A 26,703-nucleotide genomic window follows, 5' to 3' on the forward strand; every position below is an offset into this window, starting at 1 on the left:
GTGCATAAGAACTTTACTAAGTAACACCCAATGACATGCAGTTGGGGTTCCAGAAACCTTACCAATTTACGAACAGTTTCCCTTAGAGCCTTCTCGTCCTCAATCATAATGGCCATGTCTTTCTGAACAGTTGATGCCACTACAACGTCTAGTACGTCCGCCTTGGAGGCCATCTTGCAAATCATCTCGTCGTGGGAAAATACGCAGTAGCGGTGCAGCAGGCGGTAATGCTCCACACACTGTCGGCCTAAGGGCAGCTGCGCCAAAAGACAGGGAGGACACGTGACGTTCCTCTCTCTCCTTCCTGTTTCCAAAAGACTCCTGACCTTTATTATCAATGACCAAATATCACATCTTGGGTCATATACTGATATCATATATCAATCCTAAAACTAGACTCTAACAAGCCTTGGACCTTTTAAAATCTTTGCATCTCAAGGATCTGGCAAATCAGGTACATTAATTAAAAACTGGTTTAAAAACCCAACGTAGTAATAATGCAGTAATGTCTACAACAATGTAGAATCTAATTGGAAATAAGAATTTACACATTTCCTGAAACAACTGTGTGGAACTGGTGTGGTTAATCTACTTCAGGGAACGATAATGCTCTAAAAACTATAGAACAGAAAATAATTATAGATGTAGGTATTACTACTGGGTACTATTTTATTGGGCCAACTATTTTGGGTTGGCCAAAAAGTTCACTTGGGTTTTTCCATGACATGTTACAGAAAAACCTGAAGGAACTTTTTGGCCAACCCAGTGTTAAAAAAAAAAAAAAAGCACTGAAGGTCGTAATTTATTAGATTTAACACCACACCCACTTAAACTAGGTAGCTCTTTTTAGGCAAATGATAAGTATTAATACTAATATAAAAACTCCACTTTACAACTACCTGAAATCAAATGTCATTTAAAATTACTGTGTTTGGATAATTTAAGCCAGTGCTGCGTAAAGTACAGTCTTAAGACTGGAACTGTTTGTTATCAGTTTGCAATGAGATACTAAGCTTCAGCCAAAACGTCACTCAGCAGACTCTTCACCAGGTCTCGGCTGACACTGCAGGGCCAGGGCCTCTCCTGCCGGGAAGGTACACAGCTGGCTGACCTGCCATTTCAGCAGCAACTGGTTTAAGCAACTGGACACATGACAGCTTCTAAGCATTCTATACCATTTCTGCAGGAAAAACGGTAAATGTGAAAAGGCTTGCTAGGTCATAATTACACACCCAATCGACAGTGCAGAAGTTAACAGCCTCAGCGAAATTAAAACCTTGATTGAAACCGCTGTGGTAGGCTCTTGGAAATGTGATCACAAACTCCCCAGCACACTGATTAGTTCGGTAAACCTAAGGAGACAGAAATTGGAGATTTTCAGTGACATCCTCACGAAAGACAATCTAGACATAGACTATCAGATGATTCTCCAGAAAGGGTAGGGAAAAAAGTATGGCTGAATATTACCTAAAGATATTCATTACTGCCACAAGATGGAGTAGTTCCCCAGACTGCCAGGTTGATAAGTATCTCAAGAGAAAACAGCTTACACCACAAAAATCTGGCTACATCCAGGATCAGGACACATCTTTCCAAATATTATCATACCGAAATAGGATCTCCTACCACCAACTGAAGAAATTCCACTCTATTTCAAGGATCTCATTCCACACAGAGATCTTCTTGATTTGGGCCTCAAACTTACCTCCCACCAACAATTCCCCTTTTCCCTCTACCCAAAAACACCTATATTGCTCTAGGCACAAAATCCTCAGACTGAACGAACTACTACATAATAGTAATAGTATTAGATGTCTTTTCAATACATCTCTCTCCACCAGCAGTTCTCCAAAATGTAGTTCCCAGACCAAAAGCAGCAACAGCAACTGGGAACTTGTTGGAAATTCCAATTCTCAAGCAGCACCCAGGCCACAAGGACATGCAACTCGGGCTGAGGCCCAGCCCTCTGCTGGAACACGCCCTTCCGGGCTCTGACAGGCCAAGTCTGCAGCCGGCAACCACCGCAGGAGCACAGCCCTCCACCAGGACGGCCTCCTCCTCCTCAACTCTCTGCCACACGTACTCCCCTTCAGAGCCCCACGGTGGAGCCCTTTCCAGCCCTTTCAGAGTTAATGGCTCAGCCCCCGAGTCAACACCACTGTCAAACCACACCACTCTTCCATGATCTGTGTAAATGCTGTCTTTCCCTTACACTGTGAGTCCCCGAATGCACGAGTTCATTCACCTACCTCTCTAGGTGCAGAGTCTAGCCCCACGTGGTTTGCTCAACTATTAAAGAACAGGGCGAGAGGTCTCTTCTAAAGCCAGCGACTCATAACAAATCAGAAAGACCGATCAACATGGGGCGGGGGTAGGGGGGTCAAGATGGAAAATGCCAACAACAAGGAGATGGTGGTATTTTGATGACTATTGGTCCTTATTTTCTAAGCTTTGGCCCATGAATATTTTATGATCCCTCAAAGAAAATTTCTTTCCATCTGCCCCCATTTACTGGCCTATGAACCCATAGGCATAAAATGAAGGTCACAAGATCAAGAATTCCTCTTAACATTGTAAATGTATCATTTACATTTGGTTGAGCTAAATAAGATGGATTCTTCAACTTCATACATCTCAATCTGGCCTCCCAAAATGCCTTCAGAGTTTCCTCTGAAAGGAAGCCACTAAGCAAAAATAAGTGCCACTTCGTAGAAAAACCTCAGAGGAAGAAGTACCAATAGCATCTTTCAGTCTAGAGTGGGAACCCTGAAATCCATGCTCAAGACACTGAAATAAATTTTCTCTTAAGCTTAATTAGGGGCAGCGGGGAGAATGTAAGATCCACCAAGCCTGTCACCATGTAAATTCAATGAGTTATTTTCTAAAGTAGGGATGGAGTATGAAGGATTCTGACACAAGAGTTTAGATCTAATTATATCAATAACAGAACCTAGCCATTTTCAGAGTAAACTAATTTATACTAACAACACTTATTTTTTTACAGTTGTTGTTTTGCTATGCTGAAGGACTGAAGTTATAAACAAAAGTTATAGTTTAGAAAGCAGGAATGGTGATGGTGTACAACCTGTGAATGTACTCTGAACTGAACACCAGAAAGGAAAGGAAGAGACAGCCGCACAGTTACTATTGCAAAGTAAGGCTGCTCAGCAATCTAGTCATCAGCTGCAACAAATCAGCTTTTTATGGTGTCTGAGGATCCAGTCCCACTGGCTTAATGCAATATTGTACTAAATTACACCAAACAGCTGTTTCTATACAACCAAATCAGCTTCATAAAAACGTGAGCAGCAGGGAAAAAGAGAAGTGGGGAGTTAAGCCTGGGTGGCAGGAGGATTGACTCAAAACATACAGGCACTTCGTGAGTCATCAGGGTATTGGGATTCATGATGGTGACGAGCTGGTGGAGGAGGTCGGGCTGGGAGATGAAGAGCTCCGGGGCCAGCCTTTTCATCACAGTCTCCAGCTGCTCGGCGGCGTACCCTGGGACTCCATACCAGGTCTTTGGCTCACCCCTAAAACAGATTGTAAAAGCAGATCAATCTCAAAATTTACATGAAATTTCAGTAGCTTCTTCAACTCATACAACACCAATGCAAACAAGATGGTTAACCAGTTCCTATTTTTTAGATCCTGTTTTGTAAGGCAATGTTCAAACTGAAGAAATATCACCAGAAATATGATCTGAACATATGTAATGCATTTTCCCTCTTCAAGGATAAAGTTTAAACATGAGACTTCCCATCTGAGGTCCCTCTCTTCCCTCCCATTTTACCTGACCCTTCAGAAAATGTAAATATCTAGCATTTCTAAGAATATAAGGTATTATGTTAGCTACAGGGTATGTGGTCACCACAATTTCCTACAGCAACTAGCAAGGGATGGCAACTCTCCGCCCTGACAGCGAGTTAAACCAAACTCTAAGTAAGGCGATTAGCATTTCTAAAGAGCTCTTCTTCAAAGCACGTTTAACTGTCAACCAATTAATCTGTAACATCCCTGTGAGATATGGTAAACATCATTTCACAGCTGGGAGCAATTGCCTGGGGAAGCAGGACTGACACTCTGCACGTAAAAGGCCAACTCCCTCTTTCTTGTGGTACATCCTCAAATTCCTTGTGTGGGAATTTAAGTGAGTTACAGATCTTCAAATATTTTTGTACTCAGAAAGCAAGGGAAATGGAGGGGAGGGGAGGGAAACAGATGTGAAATAAAAGTTAAAAAGCCCAAATATCCGCCCCAGCCCACCACACACACACACACACACACACACAGACACACGCAGATGGGGCGCACTCTACCTACCATGCAGAGTGATGCCAGAACTCGGCAGGCCGTAAGGAGCGGTCAGTCCCAAGGTCCTGGAGGACCCACACGACCCACACCCCTCTCCTTGCCCAAAGGGCTATCTGGGCCGCCGGGCCCACAGAACGGGAAGGGGTTTCCACAGTAAAAGCAACTCGGTGCTTTCTAACCTTTCTACGAGTAAAGACTTCTCTGACAATTAGAGAAAAGCTGTCTATCTTCTCCCCAGAAGCCTGTTATACTTGAAAACTCATGTGCAAGTGCAGGGCTTCATGGATTTCCTACGGATTCTTAAGAACCTTTGTCTTAAATTGTTAGGATGCCTGTCCAATAGTAGTTTAAAAAAAAAAAAAAAAAAACTTAAGGAAAAAAAACCTCATCACTCTTCAGACTCAGTTAAGAGATGTGTCACAACTAAGAGGCGGGTAAGTTTTCCAACTCAGCGTGCATACCATCTGTAGGGGCTCTGGAACCCCTTACCAGTGCAGGTAGTTAATGGAATAGCTCCAGTGGTCTTCAATATGCCAACAGAAGGAAGAAAAGCACATTCCCACGTACAACCAAGGAAGCTTCATGCCGCATATGTCAGCGGTGATGTGAGCGAGGACAGACTGCTCCATCACTGGCATGTTGTTCAAATTCCAGCCACTGTCAAGATATTCCTAAAAATAAGGGGATAAAGTATAAAGGTTTATACTTTATACTTAAATTCTCTATCATGCCAGCATTTTGGAACTCTGCTGGTTTCAAAAAGCTGGCTGAAAAGTCTCCTTCAAAATAAAAAGAATTTGGGGGGGGTGGGGAGCCACTATGCTTACCTCCTGGATGCCCATAGATTATTTCTGCCCAGCTCTGCGCTTTATATAAATGGACTTGTGTGTGTGTGTGTCTATATTATGTGTATCTGGTTCCAATCCCTCAGATTTTCTTCAGAACAAGAAACCAAAGTTACAGAATCTGAAGTCAAAGGGAGGTAAGTGATTCTCCCATATCATCTAGTTGGGACTAGAATTCTTCTATGGGTTCTTTCTACTATTCTTCTTTTTTTTTCCCTACTATTCTTGAAATCATTAAAAATCTGGTAATTAAGGATTTTCTAAAGTATCATAAATTACTTCAAGCCAACCAACCAATTTCCATGACTATCTCAAGTTCCAAGCGACATACGTGTTGTAGCACAGCTGCTACTAGCCCAGCGTGATGACCTCTGGATCAACGGTGGGCTCACTCTAAAGGCGCCCCCCACCCGTCCCCCCGGCGCCCCCGCAAGTCCACGAGCTCACAGCCACGCCTACCTCCTCCTCAGGCGAGAGCTTCACTTTCCCGTCTCGGACCGGGAAGCCACTGCCGAACTCCTTTGAGGCGATATCAGCTCCATATTCCACGGTAACATCCTCTTCGATGGTGCTCACCAGTCGCCAAAATTCTTTCTCAACCAGTTCTGTGGGAACCATCTGTATACAAAACAAGGAAGTAAAGAGAGTGACTCTCCGCAGACACTCACAAACTGCCCGTGACCAATGTGACTAGACAGGCTAAGTGACAGGAATCACAGGATAGCAACCTGAGGAAAAACTGTGTCCATAACGTCCCAAATGTTCCTCAACTGGCCCCTGACAGCTCAGACATGAACATCATTTTCTAAAAGGAATTTTATAACCAAGAGCTGACTAAGAATTCATGTTCCTCTATCAACAAACCTGGCCACTACTGTAAAAGGAGTCAAGGAAAGCAAAGTGCTAAGATTTAAGAACTGGAGGTGTTTTTCTGTTTTGAGAAATCTAATATACAACCTGGTTGACTTCTGTTTAGTAACAGTAGTTAGCTGTATTTGAACGATGCTTCATTCTCTGAAATGCGTTCAAACACATCACCTGAGTCCCCCCTCTCGCTCTTTCCACTAGACCTGGCGGAGAGTAACGTGGGCAGCCACGAGGAAAAGGCAGGGTGCAGCAACTCTGCGGCTGCAGGCCCGAGTGTAAAGGGCTGGCCAGGCTGAGTGCTTAGGATCTGCACTAATCTGATATGAGGCCAGAGGCCTGTCCCTCAAAGTGCAAAAAGCCAACCACAAATACAAGAGGCACCAGGACTGGTTAAGCGAACATATGGGGACATAATATGTAATGTAGGAGAGGTCAAAAGAACTGAAAATTCAAAAGGAATATTACTTGAATTTATAAGCCTGTTAAATAAGGGGACATTTTAAGTAACTTAACAGTTAATGTTAGTGATGTTAGGCGAAGCAGGTTCACTCATACACTGCTATGGTCCCGTAAATGACACAGCTATTAGATGGGAAAAAAATGGATAAATATTAAGAAAATAATCCAATTAAACAGACGCATACAGGACTTCCCTGGTGGTGCAGTGGTTAAGAATCCACTTGCCAATGCAGGGGACACGGGTGGGCTCAACAACCAGATCCCGACTGGTTCCCGGATCCCTGGTCTGGGAAGATCCCACATGCTGTGGAGCAACTAAGCCCATGCGCCACAACTACTGAGCCTGCGCTCTAGAGCCCTCACGTCACAACTACTATAGCCCGTGTGCCCTAGGGCCCACGTGCCGCAACTACTGAAGCCTAGAGCCCGTGCTCCTCAACAAGAGAAGCCACCACAATGCGAAGCCCACGCACCGTAACAAAGAATAGTGCCTGCTCACCGCAACTGCAGAAAGCTCACGCGCAGCAATGAAGACCCAACACAGCCCCTGCCCCCCCAAAAAGGAGATGCATACAATGTTTGCTATAGCACTTTGTTGGTAGTGAGAAAAAACAGCTTAAATATCCAGAAGTATGGTAGGAAACCATTCATTTTGGTGTACTCATTTGATGGAATAGTAAATGCTGAATGAAGCATGCTTATGCTTCTAAGGGAATAAAGGAGAATTTAAAATACTAACGTTTAGGGACTTCCCTAGCGGTCCAGTGGTTAAGAATCTGCCTTCCAATGCAGGGGACGTGGGTTTGATCCCTGGTCGGGGAACTAAAATCCCACATGCCGCAGAGCAACTAAGCCCGCATGCCACAACTAGAGAGAGCCCCGTGCTCCAAAGAGCCCGTGCACCGCAACTAAGACACGACGAAGCCAAATAAATAAATAAATATAAAACCCTAAAGTTTACAGTGCTACCTTATGACAACAGAACAAGAGGTAAACGTGCCCCCAGGGCACAGCACATGGACTGGCACACAGGAGTCATTCGATAAATTTTGCAAAGTTTTCTTTGAATTTTATTTGTTGAGCTGAAAGAACTGCTGGTGATTTCCTTTCATTGGTATGCTGTTACTGTCGCTGTATGATTTATCTCAGAAAGCCTATCTTTAGAGAAATCAAATGAAAAATTAGAATGCATTTTGAAGTACTGTGGAATGTTAATACTACCGAACAAATTAAAGGTTCCACTGTGCAAGACAATGGCTGACTATCAGGGATAAGGGCCAACTCAAACATCTTCAGATATACCTTTCCCCGAAGTTATTAAAATCCTAAATCGAAGCAGTTATGTATGTACATACATGGACTGGCATGTTGAAGTAATCAGATTTGAACGCATCCGCCATTTCCCCGAAAGTACGGAGGGTATAGTCCCTGGCTGCCTGTTCAAAGCCAAACGCTTCCTGTGGCTTACTGCACTCCTGTCAAAACACCAAGAAAGAAAGAGGAAAGATATTTAGTTATATGTATATTTACTTATGGGTCACATATATATGAGAAATCATATATATATGTTTACTAAAATTACTTGTGTAGTGTAATTCCATTTGTGTAATTTCCATTTGTCTGAATATATATCGAAATATTAACAGTGATTATCTATTTTTGAAGTTGTTCAGTGCCTAAGAATTTTTGCAAAGAGCATGCTTTTTTTAAATGAAATTTTTAAAAGTGTAGTTATTAAAATGTTTTTCTGACTCTCAGCTTGCTGCATAGCTGTGCAGCTCACTTCCAAGACCTCTTTCCTATTCAGGCCCACCCCAATTTTTGTCGTGAGACTCCTTATTATCAATTGCCAAATCTAAAACCGGAAGGTGAAGAAAAAACCTTCTTAAGGAAATTTTCTAATGCCACCTCTGCTATTAATTCTGACCTGAGCCAAACACTTAGGACACCTCCAGTCTCCCTTGGGAACATCATGGAGCGGCGGGATCAGGCAGAAGGTGTGGTAACTGTCATCACACCCATCACACAAGAGAAGCCGGTCCTCATCGTTGCCACTGCCACACAAGAGGCAGACATACAGGTCAACCTGCAGCATGAAAATGGGCACAGAACACAGGGGCATGAGCTGCTGTTTGATTCTGTGAAACTCTAGGAATGAAATGGATCTGAGGCATAATCTAGTCTCTCCAACATGCTGCAAGTGAAAATGTTTCACCCTCTATAAGGGACATTTTAAATAAAAATGCTTCACCTTCTGTTATGAGATATTTCATAATATCTCATGCATTCCCAACTCTGAAGAGTAATCTCCAAGATTTCTCAATTGTGTGTTTTAATTAAAGTTTGTTACTTAAATATCCAGCTTTTAGCAGCTTACAGAAACATAGTCTTCTAGAAGAATAACATGTTAGGCAATAAATTATCCACCTAACCAAAAACAGAACTTAAAAAGAAAAAGTTCAATTCTGCCATGTTAAAAGGCAAAAGTTTTTACAGTTTTTACAAAACTGAAACAGTTTACATTCTAATTAGTCATAGTTAAGAAGTTCCCCCAAATACACAGTAATAAAACTACACAGTCATTACCTACTATGGGTCGTATCATGTTTCCCCAAAATTCCTATGTTGAAGTCCTAACCCCCAATACCTCAGAATGTGACTGTATTTGGAGACAGGGTCTTAAAGAGGTCGTTAAAAAGGTCATATGGGTGGGCCCTAATCCAGTATGACTGGTGTCCTTGTAAGAAGAGACTAGGACACAGACACACACAGAGGAAAACCATGAGGACACAGGGACATGACCGTCTACAAGCCTAGGACAGAGGCCTCAGGAAAAAACCAAGTCTGCAAACACCTTGATCTCAGACTTGTAGCCTCCAGAACCGTGGGAAAATAAACTTTGCTTGTTTGAGCCACTCGGTCTGTGATACTTCATTATGGCAGCCGGAGCAGACTTTTTTGTTGTAGCAAATAGAAACCTGGGCTCTGCTAGTTTTCTGACTGCTTTGTTTGTTTCTGTGCTGGGGCAGAGGGAGATGATAGTTATGAACAGAACATTTAATTGGAATAACTTCCAATTCCAAGATCAAAAGCACTGTCGTCAAGCTGCTCCCAGGGGCTCAGAAGGGGGCTGAGGAAGAGAGCTTGGCTTTTTGTTTCCACCTGAGTGAACAGCTCCCCAGGCCTCTGACCCTGCGAGGCCCTAGCCTCCCTCCTATCTGCGCACTCCTTCCATTATCCTTCCTTGCTGTCAAGTTGGAAAACATCATCTTGATTTCTGATCTACCTTCAGCTCACTTGGAAGTGGGCTAGTCACTTATCGACAATTCTCCATAGGATCAAGCTCACCATTATTCAGTGCTAAACTGAACGTCCTCCCGAAAAATGGCTGTCAACGCCCCCAGCTGTTACTACTGATTTCATGACGCACCCGTGTTTCCCTGTTTATAAACTGATACTACAAACCACCTCTAAAGGTCTTTTCATTGTGAGACACTGAACCAGCAGTCCCAGGTAAGGCACTAAGTATAAACTGGGCTGTAAAAGTTTTTAAAGATGTCGACTCACAGCACTGGTGGTTTTTTTCGCTCGACTCCTGGGTTTCTCCTTCTCACTCTCTGTAATACACTCCTTCCTCTCAGCAGGTTCTTGCTTGAGGCTGCTTTTCCCGTCTTTCTCTGTAGGAGGCAGTCCAGGTCAGCACTCCCTCTGCTCTGCTCCCGTCAGCTCCCTCCCGTGCTCATCCCTCCTGCTGCTGAGGCACACCCGGACACAGTTCTCTGCTCGCTTCAGCGCAGCAGCACCCAGAGTTACTACGTTCAGGAGCTCCGTGCTGACTACTTTATGATGACGTGCAACTCTCACACCATTCAAATTCCAAGATACAAGCACAAGATATGATACTAGATGTTACTCAGGTCTGTATGCTTTCAAAATGGGAGCCGAAGATATGCTCTTCTTATGACTAAGACATAGCATATGTTGGTGAAAGCAAATTCCTCTTGATCTTGACCATAAGACACTGACCGTTCACCAACAGCAACCCCTCCACGTTACAGATTATCCCTCCATGATCTAAGATTACTAGCCTCTCTAGCTTTCTGGTTTCAAAGACTGAGAATTTTCTAAAACACTAGCTATCAATTAATGAGCTATTCTGCGGAAGGTATTGCGCTAAATGCTTTCCATCAATTGTTATTGTATCAATCATATAATCCTTTGCAACCAATCTGTTTCAAAGACAAGAAAAACTGACGTTAAAAGAAGTCAAGAAGTATCTCTAAGGTCATACAACTAGTTAGTGGTTGAGCCAGGATTCAGATTCAGATCTGTATTTTTACAACTCCATCTACTTTCCATTACATTGTGCTGCCTTTTCCACTAACTCACCAGTCACTAAGAAAAGCCCATTTCAATAACTACTTCTTCATTACTAAGTGCCTGCCTATACAGAATTTCTCTCAAGAGAGTGTCAAACCTACCTTTCAGTGACTGACATCAAGCAGTGGCCGGGCAAGCATCTGTCAATTAAAACTCAGATTAAGAAAGCCTGCCTGCCTGCCATGCCTGAAACAAACCTATCAGATATTCAGTCAAAGGCACCTATGCTTCTCACAAATCACTTCTTTACAATTAATGCTGTTGAACCAAATTTCAAAGTATTGGGTTGGCCAAAAAGTTTGTTTGGTTTTAAGTAAAAATAAGACACATTTTTCATTTTCACCAAGAACTGTATTGAACAACATATTCACTAACCGAATGAACTTTTTGGCCAACCCAATAGCAAATAGTTACAGTTGAGAAATTCAATCACATTTCTAATATGCATATATTCATTTGTTTATCTCTCCTTCCAGTCATCTAATTATGAAAACAAGGATATTAATATAATAAGATTTTATTTCTCAAGGCACAACCCAGTGACTAGTATGTAAAGTTGCTCCAATATTTTCTTAACTACCAGATGAATGATTGTTTTTACTTATTCACTCTTCCTTCCTATTCATGGATGAACTTTCTTACCATTTTCACACTTTGGAGCTGGACATCCCATTCGACGTCTCAGGTTATGAGTTCTGGCTTCTGCTGTCTCTTCTGGTTCTATTTTAATATTCATGGCCTTAAAAAAATTTGTCATATACATGAATATTTCCTTTAAAAAGACAGAAATCTTCTAAAATCCAACTGGAATCACAAAGTGCCTATAATCTTATAAATTATCTCTATTAATAGGATATTCAAAACTCTCTCCCTTAGAGCAGAGATTCCACCCTTAATATTTTTATTACTTAAAGAATGAGTGAGGAAACTTAGAAGTTAGGAGTATTCTCCACTTCAACAGGTCAAAAATTTAGGGAAAAGTCAAAGGATCAGGATGACTTATGGGAAGTGTTACTACCCAAACTGGGAACAGTGTGTATTTCCTCCTAGAAGTTCCTCAGTTCTCATCTACTCACAACTTATACTTTGTTCAGTCATAACTTAGCCAAATCCTAAACAGTTACATAAATAACGTAATTTCATCAGCCTAGAAGAGTGTGCTGGCTCTTCCAAAGTATGACAGCATTCAAGGAAAACTCAGCTTCCACAACAAGTTTCCATTAATTCTTGTAGTGAACTGTCACTACCAACTGCTCCCCTAACACCGCTGAGTCACGGCGCCCTCATCAGTGAGAGCGTGTGAGCCAGTCTCAGTACCTGGTGTCCACGAAGTGCGCATACTGGTTGATAAGCAAGCCCCGTCTGCTCTGGGACACAAGTGACGCAGTGGAACTGTGCCTGTGCTCATTCGTGCACAGTCAGGATGTCCACTGCTAACACGATCTCTTCCAGGGCCACACCGTCACCTCGATGTGTCATCAAGACAGGTCTAGGCATCCACAGCACTGGGCACGTCTTACACATTTAAAGATCAAGATGTGCTCAAACAAGAACTGACTTTAAGATGAATAAACTTGAAGCCTGCTTGTGGGCTTCAAATAACCATATATGTTCCTATTCTGAGGGATTCTCACTTCAAAAAAATGGAGTTGCCAAATTTTTTCATATCTCCAACTTACCTAAGTGAAAAGTAATTCTCTTATTTATCCATTTCCTCAGAAACCAAAATGGCTGATTTTTTTTCATCCTCACCAATAATTATTAAATAACCCAACTATTGATTTAGAAACCTAACGAATGCCATGAGGCTTCCCAGTTCTAAACTGTTCCTAATATATTAACCACTGACTCTTCATACTCACATGTCCATCAAGGAACCCAAAACCCTCCCACCTCTGTGTGGGAACAAGGTAACTGGGAGAATACTCTTCTCCCTTTCCAGGAGAAACCTCTCAGAGCAGAAAAATCTAAGAGCAACTTGTCTTTCTTAAGTATTTCACTCCTCATCTTCCCTCATGCTTCACTCTCATTTTATCTGTGTGTTATATCACCAGCCCCCCTTGCTGCCTGAATATTTTCCGGCTTAGCATAAATGTTTGCCACGGATTCCATACTCCTCTTCAGGAAGTCTGAGAAAAACAGCTTTCACTACCTTCTTCGTAACCTCTCAAAAACAGTACTTTTCAGCAAAAATCTCCAACTGCACTCCTACTAACCTTAATTCCCAGTAAACCTTGCCCGACATCACGAGGGTCACGATGAACGCCTATTCACCTACTCTTCCCTAGGCTCTGACCGTTAACCATGCAGCAGCTGACTGTCCAGGCAGCATAAACCTAGAAAGATTTCAATTCCTCGCTCCTCTGACAGTGCAATTCCCCCAAGTGTAAAAGCTAGAGTATACACAGCATCCCTCTGTGAGGCTAGTAAAGTTCAATCTATGAAGAGCACGTGCATGAGAGAAATCCAGGGTCAGACACACGTCAGCACCGGGACTTGAGGCCTGTCTGATCAACCTCACGAGGCTCTCACCTCCGCTCTCATGCGTTTTGCTCGTCGAGCTGGGGGACACGTTTCCAAGGGCTGCACAGACTGCCTCTGGGGAATATCATGGGGTTTGTACTCCTTGTCCTTTGTGTCTGTGGTCAGGTTTGGCTTCTGCAGACACTGGAAATAAAACACAACTGTACTGATGAATTCTCCCCCACCCCTTTTTTAAAAAAATAAATTTATTTATTTTTAATTTTGGCTGCGTTGGGTCTTCGTTGCTGCGCACGGGCTTTCTCTAGTTGCGGCAAGAGGGGGCTACTCTTCATTGCGGTGCGCGGGCTTCTCATTGCGGTGGCTTCTCTTGTTGCGGAGCACAGGCTCTGGGCACACGGGCTTCAGTAGTTGTGGCACGTGGGCTCAGTAGCTGTGGCTCGCGGGCTCAGTAGTTGTGGCTCGCAGGCTCTAGAGCGAAGGCTCAGTAGTTGTGGCGCACGGGCTTAGTTGCTCTGCAGCATGTGGGATCTTCCCAGAGCAGGGCTCGAACCCGTGTCCCCTGCATTGGCAGGCGGATCCTTAACCACTGCCCCACCAGGGAAGTCCCTTCCCCCTTTTTTAATCTTAAGAGAATTTCACTGGATTTTTGCAGGGTATATTTTACAATGATTTATGGAAATACATAACAGGTGTGCAATTTTTTAAATCTAAATAAACACAAAGACAAGTCTGCAGTTACCAACCATATACACACACATATAGTTATAACAGCTTGACTTTTTTTCAGGAGGTGAATGGTGTTGCTTCAATTCATTTAATTGTTGATATCACCTCACCAGGTTACAACAGGCCACAGCAGGCTCGAGGCAGTCCCCATGAGCCAGCGACAATTATCCCTGCTTGCAACTGTAAATTAAGTGAAGGCCCAAACTGCTAGAAAGGCCCCCTGTATGTTCCCCAAATAGCTTTCTATAATCAGAATATCTCATTTTAAAAATGTTTACAGTAATAAAATATGGAATCCAGTAAGTTTTCTAAATTTTACAATCCTGTAGGTTTAAACATAATTAGCAACCTTCTATTATCAAAAAGATATCATTTGAATTGAGAAAACAGACCACGTGACTATTATCCCTTATTAAAGCTTTCCTTTTCTTCAATATATTCCTACAAAGTCTAACTCACAAGGCAAAGGTTAATAGATAGCCCACAGCAATAACTTCGGTTCTGATCACAGAAGAATCTCTTCTTGCTTTGATTTTTCTTTTTAGTTTGATTCTAAGCTCACCGAAAAACAGTATTTAATGCCAATACAACAAAACACAGTGACAACAAAATATTACCACTGAATCTAATATGAATTTCAAGTAAATACCACTCCTTTATAAGAGGTCCTACAAATGCCACAGGAAGCATTTTTAAAAGCAGGCTCCAAAATGTAACCACTGAAGGTCTACTGTATCATCCATACTTGTAATAAGATACACTGAAATTATAACCTTCTACAACTCTTGGCTCTGCGAGCACCATTACAACCATGCAGTGTCACTAACATGACTGGCTCCTTCCTCCTGACATTTGCAGAAAGAATCCAGAGAATGGGGAGAAGGACAAAAGAAAATACAGAGCAACCATCTAACACAATCTATTTCTGACATTTAAGTAATATGTACTATTACAAAAATACTAGAGTAGATTTCTTGATACTCTAAACAAGTAACAAATCTACCACTGGGAGCACAACCTATAATATTAAATATTCTGCTTCTTCTAATTAAACCTATACACTGATCTGATCTAGAAACATCAACTCAACTAGTATGGAATATCACTGTCCATTCCATAACAAGTCCTCAATTGAGCGTTTAGAGTATGTTCAATGAAAACATGCAGATGGGAATAAAACCTGTCCCCCATCTAAATTAACCTCCTTTATGTATTATATAAACTTTCTATTGAGACCTGAAAGTATGTGTGATGGTGGAGATATGAAGTGAGCTGAATCACAGACATTTTATTAAGTGGATGGTCAGAAATTCAGATGTTATATATGTGGTTCTCATCTCCCACTAGTCTAAATGGTTCTGTAATCCATGGCCTGCTTGGCTGTATAAGGACTTTGAAGAACTAAGATAAAATCAAGCTCAGAAGCTCTTTAGAATATATATGAAGAGATTATTTTGTGTCAAACCAGGATTCAAAACATACACTTGATGTGTTTGTTTTATATTTAATGCTATCGCATGCCAACTCTTAAACCTTTGTTTGAGAAACTGGGATTTAGAGGTGATTTGTATCATCACACTGTAATGACATCATCCTACAGGGGGAGAGCAATCCCTTAAGACATTTAGAAAACACAGGGATACAAGACTGAGGCCTCTGTCCCGTTATCCAGCACATCACCACTCAACTTCTCTCAAGTTTCCCGAAACTTACTTTAGGCTTGAGTTTACCCTTTTGCAACAGTTCCTTCATTGTGCACTCTCCCCCTGCCCCCTTTAAGAGCAGTTTTAGGTTTACAGCCTAGTTGAGAGGAAGGTGCCTAGATTTACCATACACCAGCTGCCCCCACACATGCACAGCCTCCCCCATCATCAACATCCCCCACCAGAGTAGTAGAACATTTGCTATAACTGATGAACCTACATTCACACATCACCCAAAGTCCACAGTTCACACGTCAGGGTTCACTCTTGGTGCTGTACATTCTATGAGCTTGGACAAAGGTAGAGGATCATCCAGAGTACTTTCACTGCCCTAATAATTCTCTGTGCTCTGCCTATTCATCTTACACTCCTGTCCCCAGCCCCTTGCAACCACTGATCTTTTTACTGTCTCCATAGTTTTTTCTTTTCCAGAATACCACTGAGTTGGAATCATACAGTAGATGCAGTCCTTTCATATTGGCTTCTTTAACTTTCATAAAAGCATGCACTTGGGACTTCCCTGGTGGTCCAGTGGTAAAGAATCCACCTTACAATGCAGGGAATGCGGGTTCGATCAGTGGTCAGGGAACCAAGATCCCACATGCTGCAGGGCAACTAAGACCATGCGCCGCAACTCCTGAGCTCACACACCTCAACTAGAGCCTGCGGGCCACAAACTACAGAGCCCACACGCCACAACTAGAGAAGAGAAAAAAACCTGCACACCACAACTAGAGGGAAGCCCATACACCACAACGAAGGATCCCGCATGCCACAACTAAGACCCAACGCAGCCAAAAATAAATAAAACAAATAAATAAATAATAAATAAATCCTAAAGAAAAAAAAATGCACTTAAGGTCCCTTCTTGTCCTCTCATGACTTGACAGCTCATTGTTTTTTAGCCTCCATCGTCTGGCTGTACCACAATTTGTTTATCCATTCGCCTACTAAAGGACATCTTGGTTACCTCCAACTTTTGGCAATTATGAATAACAAACCTGCTACAAATATCCACATGCAGATTTCTGTGTGGATATAAGTTTGCAACTCCTCTGGGTAAATACCAAGGAATGTGATTGCTGCATTGTACGATAAAAGCATGTTTATTAGTTTTCTAAGAAACTGCCCAACTGTCCTCCCAAGTGGCAGTTCCATTTTGTATCCCCACCAGCAAAGGAAAACAGTCCCCGTGGCTCCGCATCTTCGCCAGCATGTGGCGCTGTCACGTTCTGAACGTTGGTCATTCTAAGGGTGTGCAGTGGCTTCGCGTTGCTGTTTTCCACTCTTTTTTAAAAATATGTATTTTAATTCTCCTTTCCTCTAAGAATTATTTTCAAAAATCAGAAATGGGCATAAAAATTTATGCACAAAGAATTCAGCAAGAGGAGACATTCACAGACAGATGGACAAAATTAAAAGGCAGAGAGGACTTTCTACCAGATGAAGGAACTAATAAAACCCCAGAAAAACAATCAAATGAACTGGAGATAGGCAACCTTCCAGAAAAAGAATTCAGAATAACGACAGTGAAGATGATCCAGGACCTTGGAAAAAGAAAGCAGGCAAAGATCAAGAAGATGCAAGAAATGTTTAACAAAGACTTAGAAGAATTAAAGAACAAACACCTAGAAGAATTAAAAAACAAACAAACAGAGATGAACAATACAGTAACTGAAATGAAAAGTACACTAGAAGGAATCAATAGCGAATAACTGAGGCAGAAGAACGGATAAATGACCTGGAAGACAGAATGGTGGAATTCACTGTTGTGGAACAGAATAAAGAAAAAAGAATGAAAAGAAATGAAGACAGCCTAAGAGACCTCTGGGACAACATTAAACGCACCAACATTTGCATTATAGGGGTCCCAGAAGGAGAAGAGAGAGAGAAGGGACCCGAGAAAATATATGAAGAGATTAGAGTCAAAAACTTCCCTGACATGGGAAAGGAAATAGCCACCCAAGTCCAGGAAGCGCAGAGAGTCCCAGGCAGGATAAACCCAAGGAGAAACACGCCAAGGCACATAGTAATCAAACTGACAAAAATTAAAGGCAAAGAAAAATTATTGAAAGCAACAAGGAAAAAATGACAAATAACATACAAGGGAACTCCCATAAGGTTAACAGCTGATTTCTCAGCAGAAACTATACAAGCCAGAAGGGAGTGGCATGATATATTTAAAGTGATGAAAGGGAAGAACATACAACCAAGATTACTTTACCTGGCAAGGATCTCATTCAGATTCGACGGAGAAATCAAAAGTTTTACAGACGAGCAAAAGTTAAGAGAATTCAGCACCACCAAACCAGCTCTACAACAAATGCTTAAGGAACTTCTCTAAGTGGGAAACACAAGAAAAGAAAAGGACCTACAAAAAACAAACCCATAACAATTAAGAAAATGGTAACAGGAACATACATATCAATAATTACCTTAAACGTTAATGGATTAAATGCTCCAACCAAAAGACACAGACTGGCTGAATGGATACAAAAACAAGACCTGTATATATGCTGTCTACAAGAGACCCACTTCAGACCTAGGGACACATACAGACTGAAAGTGAGCAGATGGAAAAAGATATTCCATGCAAATGGAAATCAAAAGAAAGGTGGAATAGCAATACTCATATCAGATAAAATAGACTTTAAAATAAAGAATGTTACAAGAGACAAGGAGGGACACTACATAATGATCAAGGGATCAATCCAAGAAGAAGATATAACAATTATAAATATATATGCACCCAGCATAGGAGCATGTCAATGCATAAGACAACTGCCAACAGCTATAAAAGAGGAAATGGAGGGACTTCCCCAGTGGCACAGTGGTTAAGAAACCACCTGCCAATACAGGGTACACAGGTTTGAGCCCTGGTCTGGAAGATCCCACATGCCACAGAGCAACTAAGCCCATGCACCACAACTACTGAGCCTGCACTCTAGAGCCCGTGAGCCACAACTACTGAGGCCACATGCCACAACTACTGAAGCTCGCACGCATAGAGCTTGTGATCCGCAATAAGAGAAGCCACCGCAATGAGAAGCATGCACACCTCAACGAAGAGCAGCCCCTGCCCACCACAACTAGAAAAAGCCTGCGCACAGCAACGAAGACCCAACACAGCCATAAATAAATAAATTTTAAAAAAATAATTTAAAAATTAAAAAAAAAGAGGATATCAACAGTAACACAATAATAGTGGGGGACTTTTAACACCTTACTTACACCAATGGACAGATCATACAGACAGAAAGTTAATAAGGAAACACAAGCTTTAAATGACACAAAAGACCAGATTGATTTAATTGATATTTATAGGACATTCCATCCAAAAACAGCAGATTACACTTTCTTCTCAGGTGCATACGGAACATTCTCCAGGATAGATCACATCTTGGGTCACAAATCAAGCCTTGGTAAATTTAAGAAAATTGAAATCATATCAAGCATGTTTTCTGACCACAATGCTATGAGGTTAGAAATCAATTAGAGGGGGGTTTCCCTGGTGGCACAGTGGTTAAGAATCCACCTGCCAATGCAGGGGACATAGGTCCGAGCCCTGGTCCAGGAAGATCCCACATGCTGCGGAGCAACTAATCCCGTGCGCCACAACTACTGAGCCTGCACTCTAGCTCCCGCGAGCCACAACTACTGAGCCTGCGAGCCACAACTACTGAAGCCCACGCTTAGAGCCTGTGCCCTGCAACAAGAGAAGCCACCACAATGAGAAGCCTGTGCACCACAATGTAGAGTAGCCCCAGCTCTCTGCAACTAGAGAAAGCCCATGCCCAGCAACGAAGACCCAATGCAGCCAGAATTAAATCAATAAAATAAAGGAATTTATTGTTTTAAAAAATCAATTACAGGGGGAAAAAACGTAAAAAACACAAACACATGGAGGCTAAACAATACGTTACTAAATAACCAAAAGATCACTGAAGAAATCAAAGAGGAAATCAAAAAATACCTAGAGACAAATGACAATGAAAACATGATGATCCAAAACCTATGGGATGCAGCAAAAGCAGTTCTAAGAGGGAAGTTTACAGCAATACAAGCCTACCTCTAGAAACAAGAAAAACCTCAAATAAACAATCCAACCTTACACCTAAAGGAACTAGAGAAAGAAGAACAAACAAAACCCAAAGTTAGCAGAAGGAAAGAAATCATAAAGATCAGAGCAGAAATAAATGAAATAGAAACAAAGAAAACAATAGCAAAGATCAATAAAACTAAAAGCTTGTTCTTTGAGAAGATAAACAAAATTGATAAACCATTAGCCACACTCATCAAGAAAAAGAGGGAGAGGACTCAAATCAATAAAATTAGAAATGAAAAAGGAGAAGTTACAACAGACACCACTGAAATACAAAGCATCCTAAGAGACTACTACAAGCAACTCTATGCCAATAAAATGGACAACCTGGAAGAAATGGACAAATTCTTAGAAAGGTATAACCTTCCAAGACTGAACCAGAAAGAAACAGAAAATATGAACAGACCAATCGGTAATGAAATTGGAACTGTGATTAAAAATCTTCCAACAAACAAAAGTCCAGGACCAGATGGCTTCACAGGTGAATTCTATCAAACATTTAGAGAAGAGCCAACACCCATCCTTCTCAAACTCTTCCAAAAAACGGCAGAGGAAGGAACACTCCCAAACTCATTCTGTGAGGTCACCATCACCCTGATACCAAAACCAGACAAAGACACTACAAAAGAAGAAAATTACAGACCAATATCACTGATGAATATAGATGCAAAAATCCTCAACAAAATACTAGCAAACAGAATCCAACAACACATTAAAAGGATCATACACCACGATCAAGTGGGATTTATCCCAGGGATGCAAGGATTCTTCAATATACGCAAATCAATCAACGTGATACATCATATTAACAAACTGAAGAAGAAAAACCATATTCACATATGGAATCCAGTAAGGACAAAATTGACAAAATTCAACACCCATTTATGATAAAAAACTCTCCAGAAAGTGGGCATAGAGGGAACCTACCTCAACATAATAAAGGCCATATATGACAAACCCACAGCAAACATCATTCTCAATGGTGAAAAACTGAAAGCATTTCCTCTAAGATCAGGAACGAGACAAGGATATCCACTCTCACTACTATTATTCAACATAGTTCTGGAAGTCCTAGCCATGGCAATCAGCGAAGAAAATAAATAAAAGGAATACAAACTGGTAAAGCAGAAGTACAACTGTCACCGTTTGCAGATGACATGATACTATACATAGAGAATCCTAAAGATGCCACCAGAAAACTACTAGAGCTAATCAATGAATCTGGTAAAGTTGCAGGATACAAAATTAATGCACAGAAATCTCTTGCATTCCTATACACTAATGATGAAAAATCTGAAAGAGAAATTATGGAAACACTCCCATTTACCATTGCAACAAAAAGAATAAAATACCTAGGAATAAACCTACCTAGGGAGACAAAAGACCTGTATGCAGAAAACTATAAGACACTGATGAAAGAAATTAAAGATGATACCAACAGATGGAGAGATATACCATGTTCCTGGATTGGAAGAATCAATATTGTGAAAATGACTATACTACCCAAAGCAATCTACAGATTCAATGCAATCCCTATCAAGTTACCAATGGCATTTTTTATGGAACTAGAACAAATCATCTTAAAATTTGTATGGAGACACAAAAGACCCTGAATAGCCAAAGCAGTCTTGCGCGGAAAAAAACAACGGAGCTGGAGGAATCAGACTCCCTGACTTCAGACTATACTACAAAGCTATAGTAATCAAGACAATATGGTACTGGCACAAAAACAGAAACATAGATCAATGGAACAAGATAGAAAGCCCAGAGATAAACCCATGCACCTACGGTCAACTAATCTATGACAAAGGAGGCAAAGATATACAATGGAGAAAAGACAGTCTCTTCAATAAGTGGTGCTGGGAAAACTGGACAGCTGCATGTAAAAGAATGAAATTAGAACACTCCCTAACACCATACACAAAAGTAAACTCAAAATGGATTAGAGACCTAAATGTAGGACCGGACACTATAAAACTCTTAGAGGAAAACATAGGAGGAACACTCTTTGACATAAATCACAGCAAGATCTTTTGTGATCCACTTCCTAGAGAAATGGAAATAAAACAGATGGGACCTAATGAAACTTCAAAGCTTTTGCACAGCAAAGGAAACTACAAACAAGACAAAATGACAACCCTCAGAATGGGAGAAAATATTTCCAAACGAATCAATGGACAAAGGATTAATCTCCAAAATATATAAACAGCTCATGCAGCTCAATATTAAAAAAACAAACAACTCAATCCAAAAATGGGCAGAAGACCTAAATAGACATTTCTCCAAAGAAGACATACAGATGGCCAAGAAGCGCATGAAAAACTGCTCAACATCACTAATTATTAGAGAAATGCAAATCAAAATTACAATGAGGTTATCACCTCACACCAGTTAGAATGGGCATCATCAGAAAATCTACAAACAACAAATGCTGGAGAGGGTGTGGAGAAAAGGGAACCCTCTTGAAGTGTTGTGGGAATGTAAATTGATACAGCCACTATGGAGAACAGTATGGAGGGTCATTAAAAAACTAAAAATAAAATTACCATACGACCCAGCAATCCCACTACTGGGCATATACCCAGAGAAAACCATAATTCAAAAAGACCCCGGGCTTCCCTGGTGGCGCAGTGGTTGAGAATCTGCCTGCCAGTGCAGGGGACACGGGTTCGAGCCCTGGTCTGGGAAGATCCCACGTGCCGCGGAGCAACTGGGCCCGTGAGCCACAACTACTGAGCCTGAGCGTCTGGAGCCTCTGCTCCGCAACAAGAGAGGCCGCGATAGTGACAGGCCCGCGCACCGCGATGAAGAGTGGCCCCCACTCGCCGCAACTGGAGAAAGCCCTCACACAGAAACGAAGACCCAACACAGCCAAAAATAAACATAATAAACAAATAATAAATAAAAAAAATTAAAAAAAAAAAAGACCCCAATGTTCATTGCAGCACTATTTACAATAGCCAGGTCATGGAAGCAACCTAAATGCCCACTGACAGACAAATGGATAAAGAAGATGTGGTACATATATACAATGGAATATTACTCAGCCATAAAAAGGAATGAAATTGGGTCATTTGTAGAGATGTGGATGGATCCAGAGACTGTCGTACAGAGTGAAGTAAGTCAGAAAGAGAAAAACAAATATCGTATATTAACACATGTATGTCGAATCTAGAAAAATGGTACAGATGAACTGGTTTGCAGGGCAGAAATTGAGACACAGATGTAGAAAACAAACGTATGGACACCAAGGGGGGAAAGTGGCGGGACGGGGTCATGGTGGTGGGATGAACTGGGAAATTAGGATTGTCATATATACACTAATATGTATAAAATAGATAACTAATGAGAACCTGCTGTATAAAAAAATAAATAAAATTCAAAAATTCCAGAAAAATAAAAGAATTGAGCAACAGGTGAAATCAAATCAAGTTATGGGTATTAAAATGGAATGACACAGGGTCATTAAAACCTGTATCTTCAGGCTTCCCTGGTGGCACAGGGGTTAAGAATCTGCCTGCCAATGCAGGGCACACGGGTTCGAGCCCTGGTCTGGGAAGATCCCACATGCTGTGGAGCAACTAAGCCCGTGCGCCACAACTACTGAGCCTGCGCTCTAGAGCCCGCGAGCCACAACTACTGGGCCTGTGTGCTGTCACTACTGAAGCCTGCATGCCTAGAGCCCGTGCTCCGCAAAAGAGAAGCCACCACAATGAGAAGCCTGAGTACATAACGAAGAGTAGCCCCAGCTTGCCACAACTAGAGAAAGCCTGAGCACAGCAATGAAGACCCAACGCAGCCAAAAATAAATAAATTTTTAAAAAAACCCAAAAAACCTGTATCTTCAAAAATATACAGTGACATGTTAAGCAGGAACAATACTGTATACCTAAAGAAAACACTTCCAATTTGTGTATATGTGCATAAAAATAGCCTTGAAAGAAAAAGCAGATAAGAGGATTAGGATTAGGAGGGATTTATTTTCATCATACTTTCCTTTGTTTTTATACTTTCCACAAGGAACATGTATCAGTAGGCCCCTCAACAGATATTTATCTGTGTTGTAGATGTAATGTTTGTAAAGGGTATCGTTAAATACCTGTTCCTTTCAGACTATGACTGTATAAATGCTTACCCACTTTTCAACTATGAAACTTAGGGCCTCTCTAAGTATATAGACGAGCTGTTTCTAAACCCATAAAGCAGGGAGACGCTCTCTCTCCCCTTATTCATCTAACTTCTGCACCGAGATAAAAAGGTTCAAAGGAGAAAATCTATTGTGGGCAACTGTATGTAGATCTGACTATAAAACAGAGACATAAAGGCTCCATATACAACACTTTAAACAATTTCATCCATGGGTTCACTAAACATTCACACAGTGCACATTTCTTTAAACAACTTTCTGAGTATTAGATTAGTCACATTTTCTAGACTAAAAAGAAAGCCCACCTGGAATCAAGGGAGAGAGAAAAGAAAAACACAATGCTACGAAAACGTATAGGATTTAAGCATTCCAGATGATATGTCTGTATCAAGACAAGAGTTTTGATTAGCAGGTTTACCCTCGGAAACTATGTTGTGATCTTTCTCCCTCTCTATAGCACAGTAACAATTCCTAAAATTATAGGGCTCACTGCTCTAGTGTAGAATATCTCAAAGAGTGTAAACAATTATGACATTCTGCTTTCTACCAGGGCCTAAAGTAAGTGGGAAGCTTTTATAATATTGTTTTGCTTTTAATTAGAATAAAAGTTTGTGTCTGAATAATTTGGCAAATACCACCTTTAGGGCTTCCCTGGTGGCGCAGTGGTTGAGAATCTGCCTGCCAATGCAGGGGACACGGGTTCGAGCCCTGGTCTGGGAAGATCCCACATACCGCGGAGCAACTAGGCCTGTGAGCCACAACTACTGAGCCTGCGCGTTTGGAGCCTGTGCCCCGCAACAAGAGAGGCCGCGATAGTGAGAGGCCCGCGCACCGCGATGAAGAGTGGCCCCCACTCGCCGCAACTAGAGAAAGCCCTCGCACAGAAACGAAGACCCAACACAGCCAAAAATAACTAAATAAATTAATTAATTTAAAAAAAGGAAAAAGAAAGAAAAAAAAACTTGCCAAAATGTCACCCGCAAAAAAAAAAAAAAAAAAAAAAAAAAAACCACCTTTGTAAGCAAACAAACACGGTTACATAGGAACTATTAGCAGAGGGCTCCATGAGCTGTCCAGCAATACTGAGTCCCCTACTCTCTACCAATGTCAACATTCTATGAAAATCTCCTTGGAGCCCTCAGCTGGCAAAAGAGAGCAGGCAGGCAAGTTATTTCACAGGTTGTATTTTCATGTGACAACCAGGAATACACTTTAAACAGTAAGTGAATGCAAAAGCATAAGCCGTAACAAGTAGGTAATAACCAACTGCTGTAAGAAAGGAACATCTATAGTGAAGTTAATACAGATTTCAGTTTTTGATAACAAAAGAATATTTCCTCTGTAACCTTATTCATTCCAAAACAACCTTCTTAGTATGGTTGCTCTCAAAACAGAACTAAAACATTGGAGGAAAAATCCATAAAACAAAAGTCTTCCAAGCAAGTCTTCCACACATAATCAAGGCCTTTTCATTCCTCCCAAAGACCATGTGCCAATAAGCAGTGAAATAAAACAGGTTAAGGCTAGCCCCACTCACCCTCAAACTGTCTCCAGACAGGAATAAGTTGTAGGGGTTGAGAATTCGCTCATAATGCCCTCTGATATGGGAGCCTACAGCTTTGCCAGGAGCAAACCCCATCTTGGTGGCAATTTTGGTCCATTTTCTATCCTTGCAAACAACTGCAAATCCACCTTCCTCTGCAACTAACTGTTAAATAAAACAGCAAAAGAAATTAGTTCTTGGCTGTGGTCATCTTTTAAAAATACATTTTCCAAGTAAAATATATATATATGCATTATTAATTTTAAACTAGGAATTTAAAACACTGCTTTTAACAGCATATTCCATAAACTTTTTGTACCCCTCCAAAAGCTACTTCTCAGTTCCCCAAAGCAGCCAAGACTTTCCATGAGGAAGAATTAAATTAGCAATGAAATCTCTGATAAAGAAAAGGTTCTAGTAAACTGAGGAGTAGCAAGAACGGCAGCATGTCTGGTGGAAATAATGCAGGCTTTAGACTGAAATGAACTTTAAGATATAGAATTATAACTCAGCCTTTTCAGTTGGTCAACTTGGACACTGAAAGCCTCTGTTGTCTTATCTGCAATAAAACAGACAGGAATATCTAAGAGGACCACTACGAAGTTTAAAAATTACCAAAAAACAGGTGGCAGCAAAATATTTCACAAGATAAGGCTTTCAGACCTGACAAGCAGAGACCAATTAATCAGAAAACTAAATGAAGAATTTTATTTTACATATTTCAAGCAGTAAATTTCTTATTTTAAGGCAAAGAAGATCAAATTCATGCTGTCAGAAAAATTATTCAGTGAGAAAGATGGTCATTAGGCTTTTACCTTATTAAGCTGAAACAAGTCCAAGATCTTCCTCTCCACATGTGGAATTTTCAGAGTACTTCCCTGTAATTCCCAGTACTTTGCAATCTGGTCCAAGAAATTTAATTTTACACGAGTTTGAGCCTAAATGACAAAGAACTGAGTTTTACTTTTACCTAGCTTATTATATAAAGCTCCTGTCTATTACCTGTGCATGTGATATTTTCATTCTTAGAATATTTAAGTGCAATACCACTTATGAATTCAATAGGGGAAACTTCCCCAAAATATACAAAATAAAACTGGTTAAATAATTATACGTTAACTCAACAAAAATTT

The 26,703-nt window shown here is 41.1% G+C and overlaps 1 protein-coding gene across 2 annotated transcripts in view; it reads right to left on the bottom strand.

The window, feature by feature from the left end:
* KDM5B (lysine demethylase 5B) overlaps positions 1-26,703 on the bottom strand; it is a 73,359-nt gene that overhangs the window by 20,326 nt on the left and 26,330 nt on the right. Inside the window, exons 3-14 of one of the 2 annotated variants that reach the window (XM_057550936.1) lie at positions 26,386-26,508; positions 25,565-25,735; positions 13,398-13,532; positions 11,508-11,604; positions 10,053-10,162; positions 8,413-8,571; positions 7,841-7,960; positions 5,619-5,777; positions 4,804-4,985; positions 3,371-3,533; positions 1,233-1,352; positions 63-257 (exon numbers count right to left, since the gene is read on the bottom strand). In XM_057550936.1, the coding sequence (XP_057406919.1) occupies positions 63-257; positions 1,233-1,352; positions 3,371-3,533; positions 4,804-4,985; positions 5,619-5,777; positions 7,841-7,960; positions 8,413-8,571; positions 10,053-10,162; positions 11,508-11,604; positions 13,398-13,532; positions 25,565-25,735; positions 26,386-26,508 (1,734 nt within the window). The remainder of the gene's footprint in view (positions 1-62; positions 258-1,232; positions 1,353-3,370; positions 3,534-4,803; positions 4,986-5,618; positions 5,778-7,840; positions 7,961-8,412; positions 8,572-10,052; positions 10,163-11,507; positions 11,605-13,397; positions 13,533-25,564; positions 25,736-26,385; positions 26,509-26,703) is intronic. The other variant, XM_057550941.1, reaches the window with a different exon arrangement.

This window comes from Balaenoptera acutorostrata, chromosome 1, assembly GCF_949987535.1.
Source record: "Balaenoptera acutorostrata chromosome 1, mBalAcu1.1, whole genome shotgun sequence".
Classification (NCBI taxonomy): Eukaryota; Metazoa; Chordata; class Mammalia; order Artiodactyla; family Balaenopteridae; genus Balaenoptera; species Balaenoptera acutorostrata.